The sequence below is a fragment of the Capra hircus genome, chromosome 12 (assembly GCF_001704415.2).
Source record: "Capra hircus breed San Clemente chromosome 12, ASM170441v1, whole genome shotgun sequence".
NCBI classification, from domain to species: Eukaryota; Metazoa; Chordata; class Mammalia; order Artiodactyla; family Bovidae; genus Capra; species Capra hircus.
The window spans coordinates 56,833,192-56,851,241 of NC_030819.1; the positions used below are offsets into that span (position 1 = coordinate 56,833,192).

An 18,050-nucleotide genomic window follows, 5' to 3' on the forward strand; every position below is an offset into this window, starting at 1 on the left:
TCCCCAGCCCAACTACTACCATCTCGTGAAAGTCACTGACTTCTCTTCCCTAGGCCACTGTTTCCATCCTGCCCCTGCAGTCTCCACGCATCAGCCAGAGATATCCTGTAAAATGAGAAGTCTGAGCTGTGCAAATCCTGCAGTGGGCGCCCAACTCACTCAGTAAAAGCCAGGTCCTCCAGAGCCTTGTGTGTCAGCCCAACCCTTACATCTCTGGCTCGGCCTCCTACTTCCTTCCCTCAGCCCCTCTGTGCTCGTCATATAACCTCCCTGAACTTATTTAGGATCTTTTCACTGCTTCTTCTCTGTGCCTAGAAAATTTCCCCTCAAATGCCTGCATTGCTCACTCCCTCAGCTCTTCTAGGTCTTTGCTCAGACTTCTCAGTGAGGCCATCTTGTCCACATTATATTATAATGGAACAGCCCAGTCGCTGCCCTCAGCATTCCCTATTTTTCTTACCTTGTTCTGCCCTTGATTAATTCCATGCATTTAATCACCTCCTAATATACTATATGGTTTATCTATTATGTTTGTTGCTTGAGGTCTGTCTTCATCAGAAGACAAGAGCCTTGAAGGCAGGAGTTTTGTCTGTGTTATTCACTGTTTTGTCCAAACACTTAGAATAGCACATGGCACATAAGTATGTGCTCAATAAATATTTATCTAATGGATTTCTTTGTGAAGTCAGAGTACATAACAAATCCATCTCTCTCCCAAAGCAGTGCTCAAGGCCGTACGCACCGGGAAAGCTAAGAGTCAGTAGTGACGAGCTTGTCAAGTGTTTCCTCCTGCGCTCTCTGCCCCCTCTCCCCACCCTCCCACCCCCAACACACCCCCACAGTGTCCTACACCTGTGTCACTGCCCACACACTCCCACACACACTCACACACTCTTCCACTGTGCTACAAGACTCACCCCACCCCACCCCTAAATGGTCCCATGAGACAGTAACCCCATCAGGAAGAAAGTAGATGGTTCACACCATCCCACAGTCCCCTTCAAATCAATTCTAGCTTCTATTTCTGGTCTGTCCCCTTCCGTAGCCCCTAAGGGACCACCCTTTACATACTCCTGAACTTTAAAACTCAGCTTCAGGTCAGCCAGCTGTCCCCAGACAGGATCGCCTCCAGCAAGAGGGAAAAACCTTAGCAGAAGAGACCAACACGGCACAGAGGCTCTGCGTGAGGCGCAGGAAGTGCTTTCAAGTGCGTTTGCTCCCTTGCAGTGAAGGAAGGCAGGAATTGCTTGCTTGTTTTCATTATTCATAAACATGAAAGGGGACATGTCTTGGTCAAGGCCATAGACAGACCAGGCTAGGCTCTGAACGCAAACCTGAGCAGCGTTAGGTTCCGCCTAGTGACGGCCGATCTGTGGGCTCCTGCCACACTGAAGAAACAGATGGAGGGAAGGGAATGGAGTACAGGGAGGGATAAGCAGGAGAGGCCACCTCAGAACAGGAAGAATAAGGATCTGAGCTTTGCAGAGGACGCACTCACCTCAGTGCTGACCCCCCGGGATGCTCTAAGCCTATGACTGTGAAAGTGGCCTGTGGGTCAGCCCTGACACTATCAGCTGCAGGACAGCCAGAATGCACCAGGACCCCGGCGCCTGAAGACCTAGCTGCAACTTAGTGTGCTGAGATCTGAGCCCTCCTCGAATCCGCTCTCAGTTTCCATGGTGACTGCTTAAACTTTTCATCATCCTTCTTTCAGACCTTGGGGGAGAGCGATGCTCTCTGGTTTCCATGACAACCACTTAAACATGTATCTCTTCCTGGCTTGGTTGGAAAAGAACCGCTAGAGATCATGCAAATGAACTGGCTGCTCTCCCTTCGCTTAAAAAAATTAAAAATAAAGTGACACACCCGCTTAGACGTTTCAGATCTCTGCTCACAACAAGAGGGGTGAAAGTGTTGAACCGGTGCTTGTGGAGGGTTTGCTGCATTGCTTTGACATTTCAAGTGCTCAGATAACGCAGGCTCATGCTGTCATCTGAACTAATTATGTACACTCAGCGCTTGTCCTCCCCTCCCCTCTGCCTGGCAGATGAAAGAGCTGCAAGTTCAAGGCTGTTTATCTTCCCTGCTGCACCAGGGAAGGAAGGATGGGGCCAGAGGGACCACCTGACCCAGCCCTTGGCCACTGCGGGGAGGAGCCCTGGAGGGCAGGGTCTTCAGCTCAACTCACTGTCCATAAACCAGCCAGGGATAACTCTGGACTCGGGTTATATAGCCTCAAATGATGGGGATGTCAGAGACCCCGGTTCAGAAATGACTCTGCTTCCCTGTTGGAATTCAGGGAACAGAGAACAGCCACAGGACTCTGAAGCAGAGAAGCCTTGAAGTGGAAAGAGGAGGGATCCCTTCCCTCAACTGTGACACCTGTCCGTCCTCTCTTGCACAACACGCCCTAACCCAGAGGCCCTGAGAAACAGCCACAGACAGAGCTAAAGCGTGTTTTAAAACTGATCACCAACATGTTAAGTTCTGGCAATATCCAGTGAAAAATGGAGATTTCCCACTTCTATGGGGAAATGGGCAGGGCTGCCTCACGAGGGTCCTCTGAGCTGCAATAGCACCACGCCCGGGAGGTGGAAGCCTCCAATCGCCTTGAGGGAACTTTTCTGAGTAGCGTGCTATTCTCCCTGAATCCTGGAAGAAAGCTGAGTTGTAATTCATGCTAGCAGGCACAAGACCCAGACCAAACCGATAATCCTTCAGCCAGTTGCTGAAGCCACAGATGATGAAAGAGGATTCTTACCTGGGGGTAGAGGGATCGGGAGGGGGTTGGGGAGGGAGGTGAAGACAGTTGTTCCCCCACCTTCATCCTCCAAGGTCCTTCAGCTCCTTGGACGAGGCGGAGGTCAAGGGGGAAGCCAGGCAGGTGGACGGGAGAAGCACTGGTGAGTGTATTTCCGATTTCCTTCATGATCATCTTCTGGTGAGACTGTGGGTCCTAAGACTCTTTAATCAATAGGAACTGATAAGAAGCCAGATGAGGAATATAGGCAAGGCTTTATTGGAATTTGTGCTACAGCAGAAGGAAGCAAAAACAAGTCACAGGTGCCTTGCTCGCTCCCCAGGAGGGGGCAAGCTGGTTCCTCAAACATGGTGAGGGTGGGGACGGATGGGCAGGCCGGGCAGGAAGGGTGCCTTAGGTGGCCTGCCCACCCCCTTGGTAGTGCTGTGTGCAAGGATCACGCATAGTACCCTACTTTTGCTCTCCCCACCTCAGAAACGGTGGTTGGTTTGTGGCCTTTTTGTATCTTATAGTTCATAATTGCCCCGATTGGGCTTTCATGTAGTTATTTTGGGCTTTCCTGGTGGCTCAGTGATAAAAAATCTGCCTGCAATGCGGAAGCCGCAGGAGACGTGGATTCAGTCCCTGGGTTGGGAAGATCCCTTGGAGGAGGGCTTGGCAACCCACTCCAGTATTCTTGCCTGGAGAATCCGATGGACAGAGGAGCCAGGTGGGCTACAGTCCATGGGATCGAAGAGAGTCGGACACAACTGAAGTGATTTAGCACACATGAACTGACTTCGCACACACACACATGTAAGTTATCTTTAGCTTCTTATAGTTTCTTGTATTTTTTGTTGCTCGAGGAGACTTTTATCTAGATGCAAGGACTCTAGTCAAGGGCACTAGGTCCCAGCCTGTCTCAAAACCAACGTCTGAAGCCTGCAGGAAGGCCCTTGATCATTTCTGTGTGACGCTTCTGTGTGACGCTACTGTTTTATTCTATTCTGTGGATTCATAAGCCCAAAAGTCATTTGAGTCATTTGACTCAAATATCTGTCAGAATAGTTATAAATGAAGTTGGCTGATTAGTTAATGAAACCTGGAGGCCCTGATCTAGGAGTCAGATGGTGCTTCCTTGGTTCGAGTGTTTTCTTGATGACAAGCGTTTAACCTCTCTGTGTGTGTTTCCTCACCCATAAGGTAGCGGTAAAGGTGCTTACCCCACTGAGTTTCTTCGAGGCTCAAACAAGGTCATGTGTGAGGTGGCTCTGGCCCAATGCCTGGCACTCAGTAGAGATTTGGGGAAACCTTGCTTTTTTTACAATATCATTTTCATTCTTCAGACTATCTATGGTTTAACACCTGGGGTAAAAAAGAAGAAAACACTGTCATCACTGAAAATGAACCTGAGATCTTTAAAAATTAGAAACTTGTCCAAAAATTGACTGATCTTGTTGAGAAACTGTTTTGCTTTTCTGTGAATATTTTTAGGGTGCACTCTGGGAACAACAAATGTCGAGCAAAAGATGAAAGAAATAAAGGATGTTGGGGAAAATGTCAAAGCAAGAAAAGACCAAGCATTCCTTGGTTTGCCCCAAAGGCGAGCAGAATGTGATCAAACGGTTTTCTGCATCCACAAAGGAGTCAAGGCATTTACGTTCTGCAAGGGAAAGAACTTACTGTTGACAGGTGGAATGCATCGGATAATTAGAGTCTGGAATCCTTATCTGCCTGGGTAAGTTTTCACTCTCTCCAGCCAAGGGTGCCCTTGACCTCATAAGTACAGGAGAGCAGGATTGAGGATCACTAAGATTCCCCTTTAAGAGCCCCTGTCCAAAAGTGATCTCCCAGACACGCAACCCAGGAAATCTCTGCTTGTGGCTATTACAAAGTCATTTTGGGGGGTTAATAAACAACTTATTTAAAATGCAAATAGCTTCCAAAGACACGGAGATCGTGTAGAACCATTCACTCACAACTGGAAAGATTTTCTTTGATCAGATTGCTGTCTTCCCTACAATGAATGATGAGCAGTTGTAGAGAACAATTAGGTTAAACACTTGATCTGCGATCAGTGTCCTTTCTGTGTCCCTCACTCAGGTGGCCCTAAGCTTACCCTCACTTCTCTGCTGGAGTTGTATAGCCCCATCTAATTTAAGGACTCCACCACCCCTGAAATATAGCAGAATTGACCTAAGAAAATAGGGATTCTTTCTGTGGGTGACTGGTTCTTACTCCAAACCCCATATCAACTCCCCATTTTCCAGGGATTCTTCCGGAAAGCCCGGAACTGAGGTAGCCACGGTAGCAAACTGTTTAATCAGAAGGGAAGCCTGTTGCCATCGCCCCTTCAGTGTGTAATTATCACACTCCTGAGAGTGCCCCCCTGACCTTCATGTGGGTCCCTGCAGAATGAGTCTCAGAAATGCTTCCTTGAAAATAACAGAAACTGTCACTTTACTGAGCACCTACCTGGTACCGGGCACTTTGCCCCATATTCATTCTCTAATCCTCACATCAACTCCATTTACCAAGGAAGAAACTGAAGGTCAGAGGAGCTAAGTAATTTTGGGTAACCTTCGGATTTCTTTGGAAGGACTGATGCTAAAGCTGAAACTCCAATGCTTTGGCCACCTCATGCGAAGAGTTGATTCATTGGAAAAGACTCTGATGCTGGGAGGGATTGGGGGCAGGAGGAGAAGGGGACGACAGAAGATGAGATGGCTGGATGGCATCACTGACTCTATGGACGTGAGTCTGAGTGAACTCCGGGAGTTGGTGATGGACAGGGAGCCCTGGCGTGCTGCGATTCATGAGGTCGCAAAGAGTCGGACACGACTGAGCGACTGAGCTGCGGACATGACTGAGCGACTGAGCTGAACTGAACTGAACTGAATGGCAGAATCAGGATTCAAATGCAATTTGGTTGCTAAAAGCTATGTCATTTCTGTTGACAAGTGTTGAAGAAGGAAGGAGAGGAGGAAAATGGGGAGTTGATATGGAGTTTGGAGTAAGAACCAGTCACCTACAGAAAGCCTAGGTTACTGCTGAGCCTCTGCACAGACATCAGTGAGGCCTGCCAGGTGACCCCTGCCCCCTCAGCTGCTGGGCGGTGCTCCAAGGCAGTGAGTTCACGGATCCGGCCTCTGTGCCGCCTCAGTCCCTTTCTAGCTGAATGATCCTGAGCAAGGGCTGCAGCCTCCAGTCCCTCTTCAGAAATAACAAGACTATCCACTCCTGGATTAGTAGCAGTAGCAGCAGTTGTTGTTCAGTCAGCTAAGTCACATGGACTGCAATCCCATGGACTGTTGCCCACTAGGCTTCCCTGCCCCACACTGTCTCCCATAATTTGCTCAAACTCATGTCCATTGAGTTGGTGATGCCATCTAACCATCTCATCTTCTGTCGTCCCCTTCTGCTCCTGCCTTCCAGCTTTCCCAGCATCAAGGTCTTTTCCAATGAATCGGCTCTTCGCATCAAGTGGTCAAAGTATTGCAGCTTCAGCATCAGTCCTTCCAATGAATATTCAGGGTTGATTTCCTTCAGGATTGACTGGTTTGATCTCCTTGCTGCCCACGGGGCTCTTGGGAGTCTTCTGTAGATTAGCAGTACAGATCGCAAATGAGACCATCCATGTAGAGCATTCAGTCCAATGTCTGTTGCTAATAAGAAGGAAAGAAATGGAAGGAAGGAGGAAGGAAGGAAAAAAGAAACATGATTTTTCTACCCACTTCTATTACCTTAGCCTCCTGTTTATCAGAAGACTGAGAAAAATTTGCTTACTTCCCAGTGATGTGGTTAGAAAAAGACACTGTTCTCTCCCCGTCAACCTCAGACCAGCATCCCTTCTCCTTACCACTCACCCTCCCACAGCACACACAGCCCTGCGCCCTTCAGGGCCCTGCTATCCCTCAGAACTCCTTAAACTCTTATTAGAAAGACATTCACGCCAGATCTGAATACTGCATAAAGCAAAACCTGCGTGGAGTCTCTTCCAACCGCACCCTATGCTCTTCCGAGCTTATTCCTTTTATAGCGATATTGTCAGCCCCGGGAGAAACAAAGCGCAGGGCTTCGTCTCATACCGAGTTGTGTTGCTGTAACTGCATATTATCTGCTTCACTCCTTTTATCACACAAGATATATACGCACGTTGTTTCAGAGGGAGACATAACCCTCCTCAGGCTGAATAGAGCTGCCAGATCCGGGCCAAGTTTAGTCTTGCATTTTTATTTAGAAGCCTCAGCTAGAACTGCCTGGTGTTCATCTGTTATTTTTCCATTCTAGAAAACCAACAGGTATGCTGAGAAGCCACACAGCTCCAGTGATTTACATCCATGTGTCTGCTGAGGATAACAAGATATTTTCCATGTCCACCCACAACACCATTGAGGTCTTTGCCCTGTTATGTTTTGATGTGTTATCCAGTGCGGTTTCAGACAGAGAAGGTGTTCCTTTCATGTTTTCATTCCTCTCTCTGGAGCCTTTGGGGCCTCTGATTAGCAGATACTCAGATGACACTTGCTTCCATGGATCTGCTTTTGAAAGGAAGAATAGGCAAGCAGGGGAAGGGCAGCCTTTCCGAGAACTTTCTATACCTGCTGTTTTGTTGGGATGAGTAAACGTTATAGCACTGAGCCCTCTGCTTACACTCCATCCAGAGATTCCTTGTGAGAATGCAGGTTGGGGATGGAGAGGGGGAGCTGGGGACAGAATGGGGACAAGAGTCAGCAGTCCTTTGCCTCTAGAGGTGGTCATCTTATCTTGCAGTACACAGAGAGCAAGTGGGCCCTTTCTGAAACGCTCTCTCCAAGGCTTAGAATTTAAACCTTTCTGGCCCTGGCAGAGGTAGCAACATCCCTACCTTCAGTTTGTTTGCCTTCATACCTCTTTTTATACCCAGGGTCCTGTCTGCCTCTAAAGACCAGTCACTCTGTTATCTCTGGAATACGCTATTTTTTTAAATAAAAAAGAAGAAAAACCTCACTGATTTGTTTCATCCATCACCTCATATGCTTTTCCAGTAAATATGACAAATTTCCATGGCTCATCCACCTTCTTTTCTGGACTGTCACAGGGCCAGAGGATGGGTGTTTAGAGCAATATGAGTTGCTGGACCCTCAGGACAGAGATCATATTCACTGCAGATATATAAACCAGCTCACTGACCCCTCACATAATAAATGATTGATAGACACTGAGCTGAACTGTGTCTCTTCAAAATTCATATGTCAAAGTGTTAACTCCCAGTACTTTAGAATATGGTTGTTTTTACAGATAAGGCCTATAAAGAAATTGCTGGGTTTTTGCTTAGTCACTAAGTCATGTCCAATTCTTTTGAAACCCCATGGACTATAGCCCGCCAGGCTCCTCTGTCTACGGGATTTCTCAGGCAAGAATACTGGAGTGGGTCACCATTTCCTTCTCCAGGGGATCTTCCCAACCCAGGGATTGAACCCAAGTCTCTTGCATCCCCTGCACTGGCTGGCAGATTCCTGACCACTGAGCCCCAGGGAAGCCCCTACAAAGCAATACTGAAGGTTAAATGAGGTCATGTTGGTGGGCCCTAATCTAGTACGACTGATGTCCTTATAAGAAGAGGAAATCAGGACACTTAGACTGAGAGGCAACCTTGCAAGGACACAGCAGGAAGATGGTCTTCTGCAAGCCCAGGAGAAAGGCCATTGAAGAATCCAAATCTTTCCATGCCTTGATTTTGGACTTAAATCTCTTACTTCACACTGTACAAAAAGGTTAACTCAAAACGGATCATAGACCTAACTGTAAAAAGAGCTACACCTACCAAACTCATAGAAGAAAACATGGGACCAAATCTTCGTGACCTTGGTCTAGGCAATGATTTCTTAGATATGGCATCAAAAGCATAAGAGACTAAAGGAAAAAATGAGTTGATTTCCTCAAAAATAAAAACTCGTGCTTTAAAGGACAATATTAAGAAAGTGATTAGACAGCCTACAGGATGAGACAAAATACCTGCAAACCACATATCTGATGAGGGACTTGCACCTAGAATACAAAGAACTCAGTGCTCAGCACTAAAAGCACAAATAGCTTATTTTTAAATGGGCAAAGGACTTGGACAGAAAGACCTTTAAAGAAAATATTCAAACGGCCAGTAAACACAGGACAAGATGCTCAACATCATTAATCACTATGAAAATTCAAACCACGCCCATTAGGATGGCTAACATTAAAAGATAGATGATAACAAATGTTGGCAAAGAAGTAGAGAAATTGGAACCTTTGTGGATTGCTGGTAGGAATTTAAATGGTACAGCCACTTTGGAAAACATTTTGGTACTTCTTTAAATGCTAACCAGAAAGTTAACATATGACCTAGCATTTCCACTCCTGGGTTTATACCCAAGAGAACCGAAAACATCTGTTCACAAAAATACTTACATATTCATAGCAGCATTCATGACAGCCAAAGAGTAGAAATAAACCAACTGTCCACGAACCAAGGAATGGATAAACAAAATCTGATCAGCCATACAATGGGGCATTATTCAGCAACAGAAAATAGAAATGAAGCACTATCATATGATACAACACAGAAAACATGAGAAGCTCTAAGTGTTAAGTGAAAGCCAGTCACAGAGGGCTGTGTACTGTGTAATTCCGTTTATATGAAATGTCCAGAGTAGGCAAATTCAGAGACAGAAATGAGCTTAGTGCCTGTCACGGGGTGGGGTGAGGTGGGAATAGGGGGCAGCAATTAATGGGTATGGGGTTTCCTTTTGGAGGAATGAAAATTTTTTGAAATTCGTGTCAATGGTTGCACAACTCTGTGAATATGCCAAAAACCATTGAATTGTATGCTTTAAAATGTAAATTTTGTAGTATGTGGATTAAATGTCAATAAAGCTGTGATTGGAAGAAAAGTTATGACCAACCTAGATACTATATTCAAAAGCAGAGACATTACTTTGCCGACTAAGGTCCGTCTAGTCAAGGCTATGGTTTTTCCTGTGGTCATGTATGGATGTGAGAATTGGACTGTGAAGAAGGCTGAGCGCCGAAGAATTGATGCTTTTGAACTGTGGTGTTGGAGAAGACTCTTGAGAGTCCCTTGGACTGCAAGGAGATCCAACCAGTCCATTCTGAAGGAGATCAGCCCTGGGATTTCTTTGGAGGGAATGATGCTAAAGCTGAAGCTCCAGTACTTTGGCCACCTCATGTGAAGAGTTGACTCATTGGAAAAGACTGTGATGCTGGGAGGGATTGGGGGCAGGAGGAGAAGGGGACGACCAAGGATGAGATGGCTGGATGGCATCACGGACTCAATGGACGCGACTCTGAGTGAACTCCGGAAGTTGGTGATGGACAGGGAGGCCTGGCGTGCTGCAATTCATGGGGTCGCAAAGATTCGGACACGACTGAGCGACTGAACTGAACTGAACTGAAAGCTGTGATTTTCTTTTTTTTTGTTTTTAAAGAAGAGGGGGAGTGAGGAGTCAAGGATGACACCAAGGTTTTAGGTCTTTGATGAGGAAGGTGGTGGGTGAGAGGAGCATAATGTCAGGAGCCCAGTTGTGGATGTGCTGGAGAGAGTCGTCCTGAGAGAGGGGAGATGTCAGGGCTGGAGATACAAATTTGGGAATCAGCATTTAGATGGAATTTTAAACCATGGAGTATATGAGATCATAAAGGGAGAATGCTTGTGCGCTTAGTTGCGTCCAACTCTTGGTGACTCTTGGGACTACAGCCTGCCAGGCTCCTCTGTGCATGGGATTTTTCAGGCAAGAGTACTGGAGTGGGTTGCCATTTCCTTCTCCAGGGGAATCCTCTGGCCCGGGGATCAAACCCAAATCTCCTGTGTCTCCTACACTGCAGGCAAGTTTTTTACCTGCTGAACCATCAGGGAAGTCTCATAAAGGGAGCCAAAGCGGGCAAAAGAGAGAAAAGCCCTAAAGACTGAGAACGGGGGCCCTGTGACACTCTGGGATTTTACTGTTTGTGGGGTCCCGCATGGATCCTGTGTAGTGAGCTTAGAGTCCATCTCATGGCAATGAAGAGCATATTTATATAAAATTAGGTGTTGAGATCACAGTCAGGGATACAACCAGGCCCCAAACTCAATTCAGTCCTCCAAGAAAAACTGATTAAAATGGTAAGATTTATGGACTTTAGTTTTTTATTTATTTTGAAAATCAAAGTCATCCAAAGGCATTCTTCAGGGCCACAAAGTTAGAGGTATCATATTTTTAATTCACTTTTTTTTTTTTCCAAAACTTGCCGCCTTCAGATAATCATACTTCTGTATGTGAGGACACGTCTTCCATCCTATTTCTTTTCCTAGCGCCTCTCCATTTTCTTCCAATCTAAACTTATGATGACAAGATTAGCATCTTGCCTGTGATGATTCAGGCATATTGAATCACTTCCCAAAGTGTGTTTAAAATATATTGAAATCCTATCTTGGAAATAGGGTGTGTAATTTATTTCAGAATATATTATTCCTATCAAATAAAAACTAATCAACTAGGAAGCAAACAGCTAAATTTCTAGCATGCCTGATCAGATAGTCTTCATTCTTTGGATGATTTTTTTTTAGCCCAAATATTTCATGTCTGTAAACCATGGGGACCCACAAAATGTTTTAGGAGTCTGCTAGTTTCTGGCATTCTCTAAAGAAGAGCAAAGTGACTGATTCAGATTTCCATTTTCACTTGTTATTTTTTGTGCATTTAATATTGCACACCACAAACAGAGCTGTTTTATGTCAACAAGAATTAGGGTGGAAAGAAAGCTATTTCTTGGAAGGAAGATAGCATGGTGTGTCAGTTAAGGTAAGGCTTGCGGCTGTAACAGATAAACCCCTATTTTCCATAGGTTGAAACAATGTAAGTTTATTTCTGTCTATTGTAACAATCCAGCACCAGTGCTTCTGGTGAGGGGCACTTTTTCTCCCTTCAAGAACAGAGCTGTCAGGACTTTGCTGGCAGTCCAGCCATTAAGACTCTGTGTTTCCATTGCAGGAGATGATAGTTCAATCCCTAGTCAGGGAACCAAGATCCCATGTGCCACACACTGCAGGCAAAAAAAAAAAAAAAAAATTAGCCCAAAACTATTATGAACGATATTAGTAGTATTCTAGCCATATAATGGGGAAGGCAATGGCACCCCGCTCCAGTACTCTTGCCTGGCAAATCTCATGGTCAGAGGAGCCTGGTGGGCTGCTGTCCATGGGGTCGCGAAGAGTCGGACACAACTGAGCGACTTCACTTTCACGTTTCACTTTCATGCATTGGAGAAGGAAATGGCAACCCACTCCAGTGTTCTTGCCTGGAGAATCCCAGGGGTGGCGGAGCCTGGTGGGCTGCCATCTATGGGGTGGCACAGAGTCAGACACGACTGAAGCGACTTAGCAGTAGCAGCAGCAGCCATGTAATACCATTTTCTAGCACTCCATCTTTTATTAAATGTTTAGATTCCTTAAAACAATTCTATAAGGCAAATGCTACTATTATTCTCCCCATTTTACAGATAAAGAAACTGAGGGAAAGAAAATGTAGTTATTTGTCCAACACCACATAGTGATTAGGCTGTACAGCTGGGATTCCAACCCAGGGACGGGGGGTTACGCTCTCCTCCAATAGTTACCCTGAGGTTTCTTGCCTGTGTCCTCCAGGGATGGGTTTTAAGGACCAATAGGAAGAAATGGGGGCATATCTTGGGTGCAGCAGTAGCTCTGAGCCACAGATCAGACCCAAAGTGTGAGCTCCCACCGAGGAAGCTGTGTCTATGGAAGAGAAGCATCTCCTGGTAGGAAAGTAGAGCTCAACTCTGGGGAGTTTAGCTGCAGTTGCCGGGCAGCTTCATCCTGGCAGAAGGGCTCAGGACCTCGGTCCCCACTTCCTGTTTCCTTAGACAACTGCTTTTCCTTTGGGGGTGTGTGAGAAGGGGCAATGCGTGAACTTTGCATAAGCCTGAGAGATCCCCCAAAAGGTGACAGCTTTGGAAACCCAGCAAAACAGGCTAGTCAAGAGCTCTGATCACTTTTTTCTCATTTCGTCCTCAGATCTGGGATCTGGAGACCAACAGCTGCTTGTTCACTGCCTCCTCCAAAGCCAGCGGCATTCGGGGTGAGCCCGGGGCCTGCCTCTACCTCCCCAGTCCCAGAGCCCTGTATGTGGCCACTGATATCCTAGCACTCCTGCACCTGAGGCTGAGGTAGGAGGGTGTCCTCTGGGCCCTGGCAGTCAGCTCTCAGAAGGTCCGGCAGAGCTCAGCGCAGCTGCATAGGACCTTCTGCCTAACAGTCCAGAGCTAAGGACTCTGTGGGAGCCCCCGGCTGTACGCCCCAAACCCTAGAGCACAGTGTATATCTGGTGAGCTCTCCCTAACATGCCCACTGGTAACTCTGACGCCACCTCCCTATATCATCCTGAAGACTGAAATCCACCCCTTGAGCCTATTCCACCCATCAGCCCACCCCCATAGGAAACTGTCCTGCAAACCCCAGGGCTGCTTACTCAGTCCTAAGGCATCAGCCTACTTGTAGTCCCACGGTCCTGCAGTGCCCACACCCGAAACCCCCGTCCCTCAAGCAGGGCAGCCACTCGAAGACACAGAGGGCACTGCCCGGTCATCACTCCAGCCAGGCCTGGAAGGCAGGCTCTTCACTCAAGAGGCCAAAACAACCAGCTGAAACACGGGAGCATCTCTCAGTCCACCTGCTGTTTGTTCTACATGGTATTGCCGTGTGGAACAAACAGCCTGCTGGGTTGATTTTTTTGGAGCAGTGTCTAAAATTCCAGCTCACAGCAAAAATAGCCTCTGCTCTAGCACCAACACTTGAATGCCAGATACTGTCTGCTGGTCCCTGCTCCATCTCTGGGGAGCTTGTGATGTTGACCTGGTCGGCCAAAAGCCTCCTGCGGTCTCATCTGTGACGTGTGGAGACTCTGCTCCCCAAAGTTCTAATCGTCCTTATGCCAAGCCCTGCTTTGCCCACACTGAGACTCTTCCAGCACTAAGTCTGAGGTTTCGGGTCCCCCGAATCTCTGTGAGTGGCCCCGGCTTGGGGCTGACCATCGCAGGGCACTGAGGAGAGTGAAGGCTGGTGACCAACGTTCGGTTCTTCAGCGTCCACTGCATGCCAGCCTTTTACCTCCTTCCCCACACTTTTTCCTCACAAAGTTTCTATAAGGGATTCCATTTTACAGATGAGGCGATGAGTGCAAAAGGATTGGGTGGCTCAAGAGGTGAAGTCCAAGGACACAGGCGATCCCTGTGCCCATGGGTGCCAGTGGGAGGCACTCTGCAGGGCCTCCCAGGATCTGGCCTGGCCTTGTCCCTGCTGTGAGGGAAAAGCACTGCCATTCAGGCTTGGGGACTCAGAATGGGATGATACAGTTTGTTTGCGGGAAGATGTGCGTTAATAGGGAAGAAGGTCCACCTTGCAGTTTCATGAAGTCACACTCCTTCTTGCCCCATCAAGGAGACATGGCGTCAGTTCTCACGGTTAGTGGCTGCTCCTCATTGCAGACCCATCAGGTTACGTGAGGTCCTGGGCTAAGGACATCACGCCGGCCCTCTTTGTCCATGGGTGCTGCATCAGCACATTCAACCAACTGGAGATGGAAGAAAAAAATTATTTTAATTCCAGAAGTTTCCAAAAAGCAAAAGGACCCCCAAAGTTGAATTTGCCACATGTGGCAACTATATACGTAGCATTTAAATTGCATTGGTTTTTATAAGTAATTTGGAGGTGTTTTAAAGTGTATAAAAGAATGCACATGGGTTATATGCAAATTTTATGCCATTTTACATAAGGGACTCAAGAACCTGTGGATTTTGGTGTTCTTGGGGGTCCTCAAACCAATCCCCCCCTCAGATACTGAGGGATGACTATATATACGGTTTCTCATTTAATCCTCAAAACAATGCTTTAAAGTAGATACCGTCAACCCTATTTAATAGATCATAAAAGTAGAGTTTTGAGCAGCTAAGTGACTTGCCCAAGGTCACAGACCCATCATCTGAGCTCAAGACCATCCTCTTAATCAAAGTAGTCGACGTTTCGTCCCGGGTCTGCACGTTGTGCCCTTGATTCAAGTTTTCATCCTCTTTCTCTCTCTCTCTGCTTTTCATGAACAAGCTGTCCCCACGAGCCTCACTCAGTGGTTTCCCACAAGGAGTCCGGGGTATGCTGCCGGGACAACCCCACATTCAGGCAGGTGGTCAGCTGTTCAGAAGCATCTGTAAGTGTCAAGCATTAGTCTCTTTAGATGTGCTTGCAAGCGCGGCCCCACTGTCCTCAACTTCACGGGGCAATCTGTCTCTAGAAGTGAAAATGAGAGGTTCGAGTCTGCTCTGCTGACCACCTGTAGTGTTTGGACACTCTTCTGTGAATGCTCACAGGGACGGAGGAGCCCACAGATTCTGCAGGGGTTTACAGTGTGAGCTATTTGGAAGGACGGTCTGTCTGGTCCTATGGAATGGTTAAGACTTCATGGCAATGCTCTTGTGTGGTATAGGATGATCAATGTACCCCTAACCCACTGCAACTCTAGTCTGAGAATGAGGGTTCAGAGCTTGCCGTCTACTTCCCCTCTCACCAGGGCTCATGAGGACCCCGCTGGCCCCCTCCTGGAGGACCAGCACATGGCTGGCCCACAGGAGGGGCCATAATCAGTAATCATTGCTCCTTGAGCAAGGAACTAGAGCAGGGAAACACAGACATCCCACAACTTGTGTTTTTCTGTCCTTGAGGCAATGGGAGGGCACATCCCAAGTACACTGGTGCTGCTGGAATGTTCTGGAATCTTCTAATATTAGTTCAATCACTTACTTTATTACTGACCTAGGCTCTAGCATTGCAAGTGAGTGTCCCTGGCAGTGCGGCCATGACCTCTCCCCTCATTCCTGCCAGAGCCTGGTGCACCCTGTCTTTAGGATTTACAGCATCAGGAGCCCCACAGCCTGGACACATCCTCTTCCTGTTCACACTCACTTCAGCTGCACTCCCGACATCTCTTCTTGCTGAGCTTCTGCTCCAGAGATTAGTGGTCACCATGGTCTTATTAAGTACCAAAAGAAGCAGATTACCTGCTCTCTTGGGCAAACATTTTTTATGATGACTCAGTATCAGTTCATCTCAAAGAAAGTGGGTTCCTGCATAGTTTGGGTTCAAACTTACAGAGAAGCATTTATCCTCCAGATTTGACTCCCAGGAAGTCAGCCTTATCACCCTTCTCAGCGTTCTGCACATTCCTGCCCCTGGCTCTATGCAAACTTTTCCCGTCTCCACCCTGGAATTTCCTTCTTCCTGCTCTTTTCCTACACACACCTAAGCAACCCTTCAAGGTCCAACTCAAGTCCTGTCTCCACCCAGGAAAATTTGCCTTCTCCACCCTGGCTTGTGCGGGCACTTCCCTCTTCCTGATCACCCACTGAGCCTTCTGTATGGTGTCCTGCTCTGTTTCATGTGTGTGAGCCTCACCTCTAAACAGTTGCTTCAGGTGTTTGAGGGCAGGAAACAGAGCACCTATGTTCCCCTCTTCTTTCCTTCTTAATCTGTCAAAACCCATCTTATTCTTTAAGGCACAGCTCAGATACCAGCCCCGGTAACAGTCCTAGATCCCCTCCCACATCCAGGCAGAGTGAATGGCTCCATCAGCATTTGGGCTCCTAATTCTATGCTAACACAGTCTGCCTCCCTCGGTGGCATTATACTGATATGCAAGTCTCCCCCAGTGGTGGGTGGTAAGTAGAGGTTAAGTTGAGATATAAATACTCTACAGTTATAACTGTATGTATTAGGCCTATGCTGGTAATCAATCAATCAATCAATCAATCAATTCAGTCACTGAGTCCTGTCTGACTCATTGCAACCCCATCAACCACAGGACACCAGGCCTCCCTGTCCATCACCAACTCCCGGAGTCCCAAACCCATGTCCACTGAGTCGGCGATGCCATCCAACCATCCCACCCTCTGTCGTCTCCTTCTCCTCCTGCCCTCAATCTTTCCCAGCATCAGAGTCTTTTCCAGTGAGTCAGCTCTTCACATCAGGTTGTCAAAATATTGGAGTTTCAGCTTCAACAACAGTCCTTCCAATGAATACCCAGGACTGATGTCCTTTATTTGGACTGGTTGGATCTCCTTGCAGTAATAAATACCCCTATACTTACTGAATTGAATTATTGATTTAAGTATTTGCTCACCTTGCAAATCTGTTGCTGTGTGAAATCTTTGTAGCATAGTCATCACAATCCATGACATCTAGACTTCATTGCCCAAGATCTTGATAAGGCCTGAATTTATGAATACCACTATATCACATTGTATTCATTCTTTTGTATAAACTGAGCACTGCTGTTGCTACTGCTGCTGCCAAGTCGCTTCAGTCGTGTCCGACTCTGTGCGACCCCAGAGACGGCAGCCCACCAGGCTCCCCCATCCCTGGGATTCTCCAGGCAAGAACACTGGAGTGGGTTGCCATTTCCTTCTCCAGTGCATGAAAGTGAAAAGTGAAAGTGAAGTCGCTCAGTCGTGTCCGACTCTGTGCGACCCCATGAACTGCAGCCCAGCAGGCTCCCCAATCCCTGGGATTCTCCAGTCCATGGAAATCATGGGCTTCCTTGGCGATCCAGTGGTTAGGACTCTGCTTCCACTGCAGAGGGCACCGGTTCAATCTCTGGTCTGGGAACTAAGACCCCACCATGCCATGGCACAGCCAAAAAAAAATTTTCTTTTAATTTTAGAGATGATTTCATTCAAAGAGTGCTCAAGAGATGGGGCAAAAAGAAAGTAACTGCAAGACTGGAACAAACTGGACTGAGCAAAGCTTTAAAGCTGAGGGTTTATATATTCTTCCCAGAAAATGTGTCATCTTTCCTATTCAGCTTTGCTTTGGTGGAAAATAAATTTGGCTGCTCAAAATTCAATTCACACCTGTCTTCTCTGAGTTATATGGTCAGGAGATTTTTATCCAATGCCTCTAAATTTTCTGATCTTCCCAGTCAGTACTATAGACTGAACTGTGTTCCCCTCAAATGCATGTGTTAAAGTCCTAATGCTCGGTACCTCAGAATATGGTTGTATTTGGAGACAGTCTTTAGAGAGGTCATCATGTTAAACTGAGGCTGTGAGGGTAAGCCCTAATCCAATCTGACTGGTGTTCTTATAACGAGAGGAAATTTGCACACATAAAGAGATGCTGGGGTGCAGAGGCATAGAGGAAAGACCACGTGAGGACTCAGTGAGAAGGTGGCTGTCCACAAGCCGAGCAGAGAGGCCTCGAAAGAGACCAAACCCTGCTGGCAACTTGATCTTG

At 47.1% G+C, this 18,050-nt stretch overlaps 1 protein-coding gene across 1 annotated transcript in view; it reads left to right on the forward strand.

Annotated features, from left to right (window-relative positions):
- LOC102187959 (WD repeat-containing protein 49-like) overlaps positions 1-18,050 on the forward strand; it is a 92,998-nt gene that overhangs the window by 50,491 nt on the left and 24,457 nt on the right. The window contains 4 exon segments of the mRNA XM_018056308.1: positions 4,344-4,478; positions 7,031-7,136; positions 12,789-12,940; positions 14,871-14,973. Coding sequence (XP_017911797.1) covers positions 4,344-4,478; positions 7,031-7,136; positions 12,789-12,940; positions 14,871-14,973 — 496 coding nt within the window.